Source organism: Bombus vancouverensis, chromosome 9 (genome assembly GCF_051014615.1).
Source record: "Bombus vancouverensis nearcticus chromosome 9, iyBomVanc1_principal, whole genome shotgun sequence".
NCBI lineage: Eukaryota > Metazoa > Arthropoda > Insecta > Hymenoptera > Apidae > Bombus > Bombus vancouverensis.
In genome coordinates, this window is record NC_134919.1 from 16,727,714 (window position 1) to 16,740,041 (window position 12,328).

The window sequence follows — 12,328 nt, forward strand, 5'->3', positions numbered from 1 at the left end:
GACGTTTTTTACATGTATCTTACAATCTTATCTAACAAAAAAGGAACGAAACTATGAATATAGAGATAAAATTTAGACACAATGTAAATATGCTACTAACATTATTGATTATTTTCATACTTTGTATCGATACATCATAGGTTAGGGTTAAGATAAGCAATACATAGATAACTGTCGTACATTTCACAGATTCTACATTTGGCTTAAAAAAAATATATATATAACTGTTGTTATGTCAATTGTTTGTAGCCGATATGCAATACTTATTTTAATATAAAGAAATATATCTAATGTTTTGATGTTTACCTTTATTCATGTTGCACATATCTGAGTCTTGAATTAAATTTAAAACAAGTCCGCGTTTCAGGCATGACAAATGCGCAAACGAAATATCACTATCATTGGAACTTTTATCACTGGCATAATCGCTGGTATTGTGAATCAGCCTTTTCATAGGAACATGTAACACAAAGCAAAAGACGCTTTATTCAAAGTTCTGCTTTAAATTGATCAGTGGGAATCAATTGTTTTCCATTGGCGCGAATTATCGGGCAAATTTCGGCGATATTTAAAACTATCGGCTCAAAAACTAACAGTCAAAATAAGCAATTCAAAAGACACGAGCATGCCGCCTAAGTGTAAATTTCAAGAAGGTACTTCACGTTTAATTTTTAATGTATCGAAGGTCCTAACGTATATTTAATGAATTTTTATCAATGAATAATAAATATTTTTTTTATTCAGCTATAATTCTTCACCTTATTTTCAATAAATATCTTCTAATTTGTAGGGGAGAAGGTTCTGTGCTTTCATGGGCCATTAATATATGAAGCAAAATGTCTAAAGTCCTCCATTACTAAAGAAAAGCAAATTAAATATTTCATACATTATGCAGGATGGAATAAGAAGTAAGATTTCGTTTTACATTGTATATTTCTAATAAGATTGAATCATAAATACATTTGTAATATAAACAGTTGGGATGAGTGGGTTCCTGAAAGCCGAGTACTTAAATACAACGAAGCAAATGTACAAAGACAAAGAGAGGTTCAAAGAGCACATTCGAATCAACAATCTGCACAGAAAAATAAAAAGGGTAGTACCTCATCCAAAACTCAAGGACGTAGGAGTGAAGGTGGTCGTGAGAAGGATACTGATAGTAGAGCTAGCACTCCTGTTGCAACAGTTGATAAAGGTGTCAGTCGGTTCAGTAAAAGTACTGGTAGTAGTGTTACGCCATCGTCGTCGCATGATTCCACATCAGATGCACCACGCAAGAAGCGCAGGTTTGTCTCAAAAAGATTTCACCAATTTTTACAAGAAGCTTAACTTTATGTGCCAGATGTATAAAACGAAATACTTTATTGTAGCCGATTAGAGCCATCTGGTGAAACGGAAGAATATCTCACTAAAGTGGAAGTTAAAATTAAGATACCAGAGGAACTAAAGTTTGTACTTATAGATGAATCAGAAGTAATATTGAAATATCATAAATTACCTGCTTTACCTGTGAAAAATACAGTTGACAAAATTTTAGATGATTATGTAGATTCAAAGTCGGTAGGAAAAAATGACTCTGTTAGGTACTTGCATCAGTAGTTTTCATATAAATATCTGTCAGTTTTCTTCGTTTGAAGATAAATAACCTTAAATTCTGAATTATTTTCAGGGAAAGCACATTAGAAATAACTAAAGGTATTCGCGAATATTTCAATATTTCTCTAGGATTGCAATTGTTATATAAGTGGGAACGTCCACAATTTATACAAATTATGAATGATAATCCTGAAACACTGCCCAGTCAACTATATGGTGCATTTCATTTACTACGACTATTTGGTACTATTTTTAAGTATACTTTGTAATAACACTCTTATGTATTTATCATCGAAAATATTGCTATTATGTCAATTATTTTTGCAGTGAGACTTGGAGGAATGTTGTCGTATACTACATTGGATGAAAGAAGCATACAATTGTTACTGTCTCACTTTCATGATTTTTTACAATACTTACAGAAAAATAATACTGAACTTTTTAATCTTCAACAAGACTATGCAGACTCACCACCTGATTATCACAGGAAATATGCCTAAGTTAGTATAAATGTTTGGATACTTTTAATTAAACCCAGCAATACTACAATATTTTATCTGAGATTATTAATAAGGCAGCTACAATACTTCTTCAAGAAATATATATATGTACATTTACGCGTTGTTAGAAATTATTCAATATAGAAGATAGAATAATATAAGAAAAATTTCAAGGATTGTAAAAGTTGTGTTGAAATATTCTCGAAAATTTTCCGTTGTGTGAATATAGCATTTCGGTTTATTAAGTGCACAAAAAATGTAACACATTTTATAGTATATGAATTAGTTTAGGCTGAAATATTAATATGAATAACATGAATATATATATATATATACATATATGCATATATACATGTATATATACATGTATACACATATATATATATCTCTTTTATTTATTGTAAATATAATGTATTACGATTTTACTATCTAATTACAATTTTATACATGTTTGAAAATACTCAACTCACGAGCGTAGCTTGTGTTTGATTAATACCATTCTAAATGCACGTTTTATCTCTTCTTGCTTTTTTAACAGTCTTCAGGTAAAATTATGTTTATTTACCGAGATTAAAAAATTACGTTATGTATATTTATTATGAATTAAATGTACATAGTAGAAATTTATGTTGTTATGTATAAATATATGATTTTATTTATATGATATGAAATTATGATTTTATCGTATTTTCCAAACAAGATATCAATCATTGACTGCCTATGTAAATTGTAAATTTCAATGATACGATCAAATCATAAACATTCTTACAATATGCAAATTGTTACAATGCATTACATTGCATTCATTTATATAAGAATAGACATTTCGCGTTACATAAGACGTATTATTGTTTGATATACGCATATATAGATATATGTATGCATATATAGATAAACCAAATGCAGTACAGTTGCATTCATCTAAATCCATGTTCATTTTTTCTGGGAAATAATATTTAATGACGATAAAATTAGGTTTTTGCGATGATCATCTTTCTTGTATTTATATAGGACTAAGCAGTCGATAACAGCACATGTATATACACAATGAAAGTCGACGAGAGTAATATATACAGTTAAGTGCGTACACAAACGTATCATCTAGTCTACAAACATCGGGTCAGTCAGTCAGTGGCAAGAAAAAATGGCGGATGTCGAGTTGAACGTCGACAACCTGATACAAAGATTGTTGGAAGGTACGTGATAAAAAGGGAGCCTATGTGAAAATAAAGTGTGAAATTGTTTTCGGTAATATCATCTTCAGTTTGGTGTACAGTTGATTGAAAGTTTTCTCGGTAATACCCAGTGAAAATCGCTCAATGCGAAGTCGCGCCGCGTACATCGAGTATATATGTATACGATTTCTTTCCAGCCAAAGGAAGATTAAATCGTGCGCGATCTACTTTATGACATCCAATATCTGTGTATATTACGAGTCGACGAATGGTTTTCCTCGAGTCTCCTCGTTTGTCGAAAGTTCGTTTCTAATTCGTGGTTTGTAGGATATTAGAGAGAAAAGCACATATATATATATACATAAAAAAAAAAGAAAAAGATATCGATCTCTTCCAGTTGTTGCAGTCCGTCGTAATTCTTTAGACACGTCAGAGGTCTTTGGATTTATTCCGCACTTTTTCTTTACTTTCTCAGAAGGCAAAACTATTTCCTTTTGTTTGTTCTCTTTTCTCATGCTACATGTCGGAACACTCTTTGCGGTAAAGTATACCACACGCAGAAAGACCAGGTTCAGAAGAAAGCCAGGCTAAAAGATATTTTCTCTCCGGATTTTGCCGGTATGCAACAAGGAAACCACCCCATGTAGTTCTTTTTTCCGTTCTTTAGTTGCGCTTTTACCTGCCTCAACGTCGTGCGTGAACGCTCGCCATCGTTTGCTTATGATTTACGATGTAAAATAAAGTAGAAAGCTAGATATACAGCATTGTGGTACCTGCAACATCAAAATTTTCCCAAGATATCATCTTCATTCTCAGTCAACTCAATCATCATATTGATAATGTCCCATTAGCTTCTTTATGGCAAGAAACTATGTGTGAATATGTATGAATTTTCTATTAAAGTAAAGTACGTAAGTAAAATATAACTATATCGTCATGTATCTAATACCTGTTAGAACGCAAAGCTTTTGGGATTGTCTATATAATGAATAAATGCATTAAACTCAAATCACTTTCTTCAAATAATAAGCCATATTTATATAAAGGGTATAATTTGTAATGATCCAATTTGCACGTAAATTATTGCTTGAATGCAGGTTAATTTAAATGCATGTTTCATACGATACTTGTCAGTGTTGTTTTTAGCTTTCATACGAATAGTATGTGTACAATTATTTTCCATCTTCTTTTAGCGAATCGATTACTTTTTTAAGAAAATAGTATCACAATCTTCTTCAAGAACTTACGGCACAATTTGATGTATATTCATGAGTATGTTTTAGTATCGATGTTTATACTACCCTGGCATATGTTTCTTTCAATGTGTTCAGTTAATAAATATACATTACAACACTGACTTTCTTAAGCATATTTGTTGCCAGCCTATTATTTGACGTACATATATTATAAGAAGGCCAAATTGTTTGTTATGTACCAGAAAGATTAATGTATATAACATATGTGTACCATTGCTTAATAAGGAAATTTATTCTTCTGAGAGTTGCAAAAGGAAACTTATTTAATTTGAATGAAGATGTTAATGCTTGGCGAAGAAAAATCATTTTGATCTTTCCTGCGTGCCTACAGTACTATCTTTGTATTTTATCGCGAACAACATTTCCATGAAACGTTTATTACAATATACGAATTGATAACGCTGTTGAAATGAATCGTAATACGTCGCGGCTAAAGAGCAGTTCAAATTATCGCGTGTGTGAGCAAATATAACGATGACGATGACTACAATTTTTTCATCGTACGCCCCGTTTCCATAAATAAACCGAATTATTAATAGACTTTATTTCCGACATTTTGTCATTTTCGAACTCTCTGTTATTCTTCCGCTACAGGAATTCCGTCATTTTTTTTTTTCTGTCTCTCCCTTTTCGCCATTAATTATGGTGCCTAGATACTCGTTGATGTGACCTTGCTGATATGCAGTTTTCCAATAACCATCATCGGCCCAGTTTAACCACACCGTGAATTCCTTTATAGCTATAAATAATCCAGTGACACTGATGCAAGGTTCCGAAGAGTAATCTGCGAACGAAATTTCATATTTCTTTGCTCGTTCGTATACGTATACATACGTACAACGTACTCTTGATATACATGCATATACATATTATATTCTATACGTTACTGTAGTCTATATTCATATATCACGATCAGTGGTATCTACACGTGATCACCAACCGGCTTCGAGCTTTTGTTTTCAACTGTTCCGCAAGTTTACGCTCATACGGTATTATTCGAACTCATACAGCCGCTTAATCCCTTCGAAGCATTATAACGACGGTGTACGACAACCATTTGTGTCCCCGAGTATTGCATCAGGAGAACACCTATATCGCATTGCTTGATGTTTTTATGATTAAACCTCTTGCGTTCTTGCGTCTTCAATCTTAACGGAGAAGATCATATATGTATAATACCGTTGCCTGAATGATAATTTTTCATTACATGAATATTTTAATGTAAAAGAAGAAAAACGATACGAGATAGTAAAATCTAGATATTTATTTTTGTTTTGAAGAATCAGCCTTAAAAGTTGTCATCGAAGGAAATCACGTTAACGCTGTCACAGATGAAATTTCATCCCGTGTGCATTTCTTTTTTATTTTAAAAATTGATAATTGATCAAACAAATAAAATTAATATATTCCATTATAGAACTATTTTTTACAAACTTACAATACATTTAATATTACGGTATCAATGGAAAATACTAAGTGCGTAATAAGGTACTCGTACAATTTTATTCTTCGATTAAATATTATAATTGCGTATAAAACGAAATTCACCGATCGAACACGACAAAACAAAACATGCACAGTGTGGAATTTCATTTACGCTAGCGTTTAAGGGATTTAAACACGAAATGTGATATATGAATAACGAACTTTGTCATTCGAGTCGATCGAAAAAAGATTAGCCACCATTAGTCCCGAACGTGTCCAGATTGTATTTATGTAAGCAACAAGAGAAAACCCTACCGAATAGGACGATCCGTGGAATCCGTATAATCGTATTACCCTTGTTTTTCCCCCTTTTGAGAAAAAATCGACTCTCGGCAGTCAGATACCTTCATGCTCCAGCGTAGAGTTATGCTCGATGTACCTGTGACAAAACGACTCTCCGATGTCTCGCGATGCGTCGCCCAACCCCGGGGACAGAGGCAGGAAATCCATTTAAACGTGCGAATTTTTGGGCGCAGTCCGAGGATGCCGGCCAGGAAAGACCGTCTTAATGTCAGAGGGCGAGGTGCGCGGCCTTTGCCTCAAGTCACGGGAGATTTTCCTTCAGCAGCCGATCCTGCTTGAACTGGAGGCGCCGCTTAAGATTTGCGGCGATATTCACGGCCAGTACACCGACTTGTTACGGCTATTCGAATATGGCGGTTTCCCGCCAGAGGCGAACTACTTGTTTCTCGGCGACTACGTAGACAGGGGCAAACAATCGTTGGAAACGATATGCTTGCTGCTCGCTTACAAGATCAAGTACCCGGAAAATTTTTTCTTATTGAGGGGCAACCACGAGTGCGCCAGCATAAACAGGATATACGGGTTCTACGACGAATGTAAGAGAAGATACAACATCAAACTATGGAAAACGTTCACCGATTGCTTCAATTGTCTACCGATCGCTGCGATCATCGACGAGAAAATATTCTGCTGTCATGGCGGCCTCAGTCCAGATCTTCAGGTGATTCGATATCGATCTCTGCAGAAAATTATTTGCGAAATTTTCGAAATTAAATTACCGGGGATTTTTATGTTTTTCCATGTGTACATATCAACGAATATGTTTTTAACGCAGATGATGATTTATTTTGAGGATGATTCTGGGGATAAAAGATCGTGGGATAATTTACAATTTACTTCCTTATTATTCGTTGTTAGACGATATATATTTTTTTCCTTTCTGTAAGTTTTTATAATTTCCTACAACATCGAAAGAATTAGTTTTAGGATTTATGTCGATTCTATAGATATTCCTTCTTCTCTGTGAGTACTTTATGCTCATAAAGTCATATACTTTTTCGTAACGCTCTATATAGTCTGATATTTATTCGTGTCTATGATTATTGAATTTCTACGTAGTTATTATCTATAGGAATAACAATCGCGAATGGTCAAAGAAATAACAAAGCGAAAGATCGCAAAAAGGTATTTACGCGAGAGATATTTTAAACGTTGGATAAGAGGCAAAATTTTTCAAGCAAGAAGTCATTCCTGTAATGTTGCGTGCGGAAGTGGCGCGTTAAAATCGATACGGCATTAAAGAGCATTTCTTAACAAGCTAAACGGAAAATTTATGAAATACACGTATGTCCATTTGTATAAACGATTAAGCGTCTTAAAGTATAATTCGTAAAATTTCTCGCTACTATCCTCGGATAACTTACATTTATTCGAAAGACGAAATTAACAAACAAATTATAAAATATGTTGGAATTTGCGATGCACTGGGAAATAAAGAAGAATAACTAATATAAATGGAATCTATATTTAAAACAGAATTTTCGATATTATTTTTAAGGCGTTAAGAAGAGTTAAAATTGCGATTGTTAGCACGCAACTGTTGATTGGCTTATACATATAATGAAGCGTGAAATTCGTTGATTTATTTAATCCTGTTGCAGACGAATATATGGTATGAAATTTGTACTCGCCAGGGAGATTTAATATTCGATTTTCATCTAAAAAATAAGACCTATATCGATGAGCGTACTTTAATATTCTACTTCTATAGCTTCTACTATTTAAAAATTAAATTCCATTAACCTTGGCTGAATTTGGAGCCAGATCTGGCTCGTGTCCATTGCGTATCCATATTTCTCGAATCTTTCGTCTTTAATTGAAACCTTGTGTAGCATGTTCGTTCACGGAGGAAGATTTATAAAAGAACTGGCCGCTGGAAATATTGATTTTCTATTTATACTCAATGTAAGAAGGAAAATATTAAAAGTTTGATCCCTGTTAGAATGTCAAAAGATTAATATCTTCATAAAATAAACTATCGATCTTTTGTCATTCATAAAAAAAGGTCACTTCTTGAGAAAATTTCTTTCATAAATACATTGCTACTCTGTTTTTGCCGTTCGATATTTTCTTCGATAAAAATTTGTAACAATAAGAATTATCGAAGAATTTTCGAGGAAAGCCTACAAGATAAAATAGCGAATTGTCCTAGCCCTTTTTTAATTATTAGCTACGTTTAAAGAGCCTTCTTTTTAATATTTACAAAATACGTGAAAGTTTTATGAAACGATTCTGCTATTTAATAGACCCTTCTTTTCGGAAGGTTTTTCATTTATTACGTAATTAATGTAATTTAATTTCATGTTTAACGATATTTCTATCATAAAATTATCGACTCTCAAAAAATGTACAATAAAAAATATTTATTTACTATCTAGCAGAATATGGAACAAATCAAAAGAATAATGCGTCCGACAGATGTACCTGATACTGGCCTTCTCTGTGACTTGTTATGGTCCGATCCAGATAAAGAAGTCCAGGTATAATGTTTCTTCGTTGTGTAATCATTTATCGTCGATTCTTCCGAAGTAATTCCAAACTAATATATTATGGACTTTTGTCTTCTGTGTTTTAGGGATGGGGCGAAAACGATAGAGGTGTATCTTTCACATTTGGACCAGACGTGGTGTCGAAGTTCTTAAATCGTCATGATATGGACTTGATATGTAGAGCACATCAAGTAGTCGAAGACGGTTACGAGTTTTTCGCGAAACGACAATTGGTCACCCTGTTCTCCGCGCCAAATTACTGCGGGGAGTTCGACAATGCCGGAGGAATGATGAGTGTTGACGAAACTTTAATGTGCAGTTTTCAGGTAGGATTTGTGAATATTCGATGATGAAATAGTAATGTTCGCTTAAAGTCCAATAAATTAGGGTACTAGATTGTAATTTATGTTAAAATAAGGAAGAACAAATGAGACTGCATGTAAAAATGCAATCAATTATATATAAAAATGAACGATCTGATCGCCTACCTATCACTCTAGTTTTTGTCAATAAGTTTAGGTCACGCTGAGCCTGAGATATTCAGTAGTTGAGAATAATTGCGGTCATTTGAATTTGGGTGAAACATTTGTATTGTATTTTAAGCGAGCGCTACTGCGTTATAATTTGTTGAGCATTGCATGGTGCATTTCGTTCATGTCTTATCTATTATTCATGGTGTACGTGCAGATTTTGAAACCGTCAGAGAAGAAGGCTAAATACCAGTACTTAAGCTTGAATACGGGTCAAGCCACAAGACCATCTACACCACAAAGGAATCCAGCCAAAAAGAAATGACAGCCTTGTACTCGGTTTTTCCTTCATTTAAGGAAGCTCGTCGACAAGGCGACAAAATTTTTATTAAGGCGCGAACATTAAGAGCATAACATTGTATGATATGTTCTATCACTAACTAGCGGTTATGCCAAACAGATGAATAGTAAAAAAGAAAAAAAAAAACAGGAAAGAACGGGTGAGACACGTAGTGGTATTTGTGATCGTTAAAGACTTTAATAACAAAAGGCAGATTTAATTTCTTTTCTTCGAGTATGATTTAAATATAGCATTTTAAGTAATTATTATTATGTTGACTGATTAGTGATTAAAAGGTAATCGTATATCGATAGAACTCGCCCGAGTGTGCTTGTTACGAAAAGTTTAAAAACAAACAAAAACCAAAAAACAAAAAAAAAAAAAGGACCGTAATTCTGACTTCGCTAATGTTTTTTCGTGAGTATTACTTTTCATATTTTAGCATGAAGACGCCAAGGGAAAGGAGTAAAATTTACCTCTTTCCTGATTTACATCTGATTAAGATAATTAATATGATAATTAAAAATTAATACTTTCTTTTTTCATTGGATTTGGATCAAGGATCACTTCTCTGTTCTCTGGACAATTATGTATCTATATCTTCCAGATCCGAATGATTCTTTTATTGCCATTAACGTTTCAAAGAAATTTCCACATTCTCATTTTGACTATTTATTGCTTCCATGTTCAATGTTCAGTGTAATTATTAGATATTGCTGATTATTCCACTTACTCTTATTGCCATCGCTTTGCAGCTGATTTGATTAGAATTGTTTAATGAAACGCGCTGTATCATGTACATAGATATTCTTTCATTTCGCTCTACGTTTATTTTTCCGTTTCTTATATTTTTCTTCGTTCGCGTTAAGTCGTATTTCTATGTACACACACGATTAAATACTTATTTTAGTTTTCAGTATTCCAAACTATCGACAATATGTTTCAAGGTACGTTGTAGAAATGTTAGATTGTTTATTCTCTATGAACGAAAAATCAGAGAAAAAACAGAGAACCAGTATTTTTAAGATGATGATTTTATGCAGATTATTATTATCGCCTTTATTCGAAGGACATATGCTCGAACGAAACAAATGGGTATTAAAGAAAATTAAAAAGATATTAATTCAGACGCAAAATATAATTATTAACGAGATATATGTATTAGCACTTTGCGTGTAAGAAGAAGAATCTCAGTCGTTGAGAGATTTTTAATCTTGCGATGAAATAGATTGAATACATACGTATTACGTATATTAAAACTGATTTACAGGCTATCAAATCGTCGAAATGCAATTATTATTGGCTGATTAAAAAAAAAAGCCCTTGGATGATTGCCATTTATAAGAACGTACTATTTCACTTTCAGATGTTTTCGTCGCTTTATTGTTTCGAATGTAACTCGATTACGTAATTAATTGATACGAGGCAATAGGCAACATTTAGTACTGTACTACCTAATACGTGCTTTGGTAAAATAGTAACATACACCGTATTTCATTTTTGTTCGTACTTCGTGAAACATTTATTCTCTTCGAATTGTTTTAAGGAGAATCCGTTCCTTGCAATTAAGTACGAGTTAATATTTCTATTATGTTGTGCAATATAAAACGTAGTTCGCATAAATGAAAAGTCTAGAAAGTATCGGAAACGATTTGAATACCAACGTCTATAGGAGATAAGTATCTAAGAATATTTACGAAGAGTACATTAAAATGGAAACAATACACTATTTGAAAAAAATCGAAAAGAAAAAATAAAAAAGATATATATATACATATATATATAAAAGTAAAATGAAATGTAAGTACATTAGACCGCACCATGTCATCGGAATAACTTACATAGTTCCAGAAACGAACAATCGTAAAACGGTCAAACGTATTATCTGAAAGTGAAATAAATCGGATTCGATGCATTACGTTTAGATAATTAAATAAAAAAAAAAGGACTAGCCAATTTGTTTATACAAATACCAAGTAATTTATGTTCGTTAAAATTGTTATTTATGCAGCGGGGATGAGTTATTGTGAACTTTTTTCTATAATCGTGAGAATTTTAATCGATTTATTATATCGTTATGAATTGTTAAATAGAAGACAAAAAATGAGCATATTTGACGAAGTTGGCGACAGTACATCGTTTTGAATTTACTCTTACTATTTAGATAATTCTTACAGAGGTCATGCGATTTAAAGCAAGCCGACTTAAAAACGGCCGTTTTTCTTCCCTCGTCACGTTCTCCTCCAATGACCCTTTCTTCCTCTATTTCTCCCTCCCAATATAAGTTTAATTGTAAAAGAAGCGGTTGTGATCCCTCGATATGCGTTCTGTCCGAGACCCATAAATTATATACACAGATATTATATTTGTAAAGAGCCGATCGGTCGGGATTCGACGATGCTCTATCAAATACGAGAATAAAGTGTAATTATTAAACACAAGTTGCGCGAACGTACATACATCGGCTACTGTCTATTGTTACACCGATCGAATCCCGGCAGAACAGGCCAATGCAATGGACATCCTAAAGATGTAAAACTTTCAGATAATAAACATGCATATTGTTGTACAAACCTGTTCCTTTGGGTTTGATATTTCGCTTTCAGATTAAACTTCTTTATATAAATACAGATGACGATGCAACAAAGAGGGAGATAGAGATGGAGATAAGATCACGCATGTAAGATCATAATTTCGTAGAGAAAGAAAATTTA

General features: G+C 33.1%; 2 protein-coding genes across 5 annotated transcripts; both read left to right on the forward strand.

Annotated features, from left to right (window-relative positions):
* The first annotated feature begins 395 nt into the window (after positions 1-395).
* Positions 396-2,414, forward strand: MRG15 (mortality factor 4-like). Its single transcript, XM_033338190.2, has 6 exons — positions 396-653; positions 791-908; positions 978-1,286; positions 1,371-1,583; positions 1,670-1,839; positions 1,924-2,414. Exons 1-6 carry the CDS (start codon positions 626-628, stop codon positions 2,094-2,096), a joined length of 1,011 nt encoding a protein of 336 aa, XP_033194081.1. The 5' UTR covers positions 396-625; the 3' UTR covers positions 2,097-2,414.
* Positions 2,415-3,108: 694 nt separating this feature from the next.
* Positions 3,109-12,187, forward strand: LOC117158842 (serine/threonine-protein phosphatase PP1-beta catalytic subunit). Of its 4 annotated transcripts, none has more exons than XM_033338184.2 (6): positions 3,109-3,292; positions 3,818-3,889; positions 6,489-6,976; positions 8,694-8,795; positions 8,891-9,130; positions 9,492-12,187. In XM_033338184.2, exons 1-6 carry the CDS (start codon positions 3,241-3,243, stop codon positions 9,597-9,599), a joined length of 1,062 nt encoding a protein of 353 aa, XP_033194075.1. In that variant the 5' UTR covers positions 3,109-3,240; the 3' UTR covers positions 9,600-12,187. The 4 variants fall into 4 exon arrangements, with proteins under 4 accessions (XP_033194075.1, XP_033194076.1, XP_033194078.1 ...); XM_033338185.2 differs by having other exon boundaries at positions 8,697-8,795; XM_033338187.2 differs by lacking the exon at positions 3,818-3,889.
* Positions 12,188-12,328: the final 141 nt, after the last annotated feature.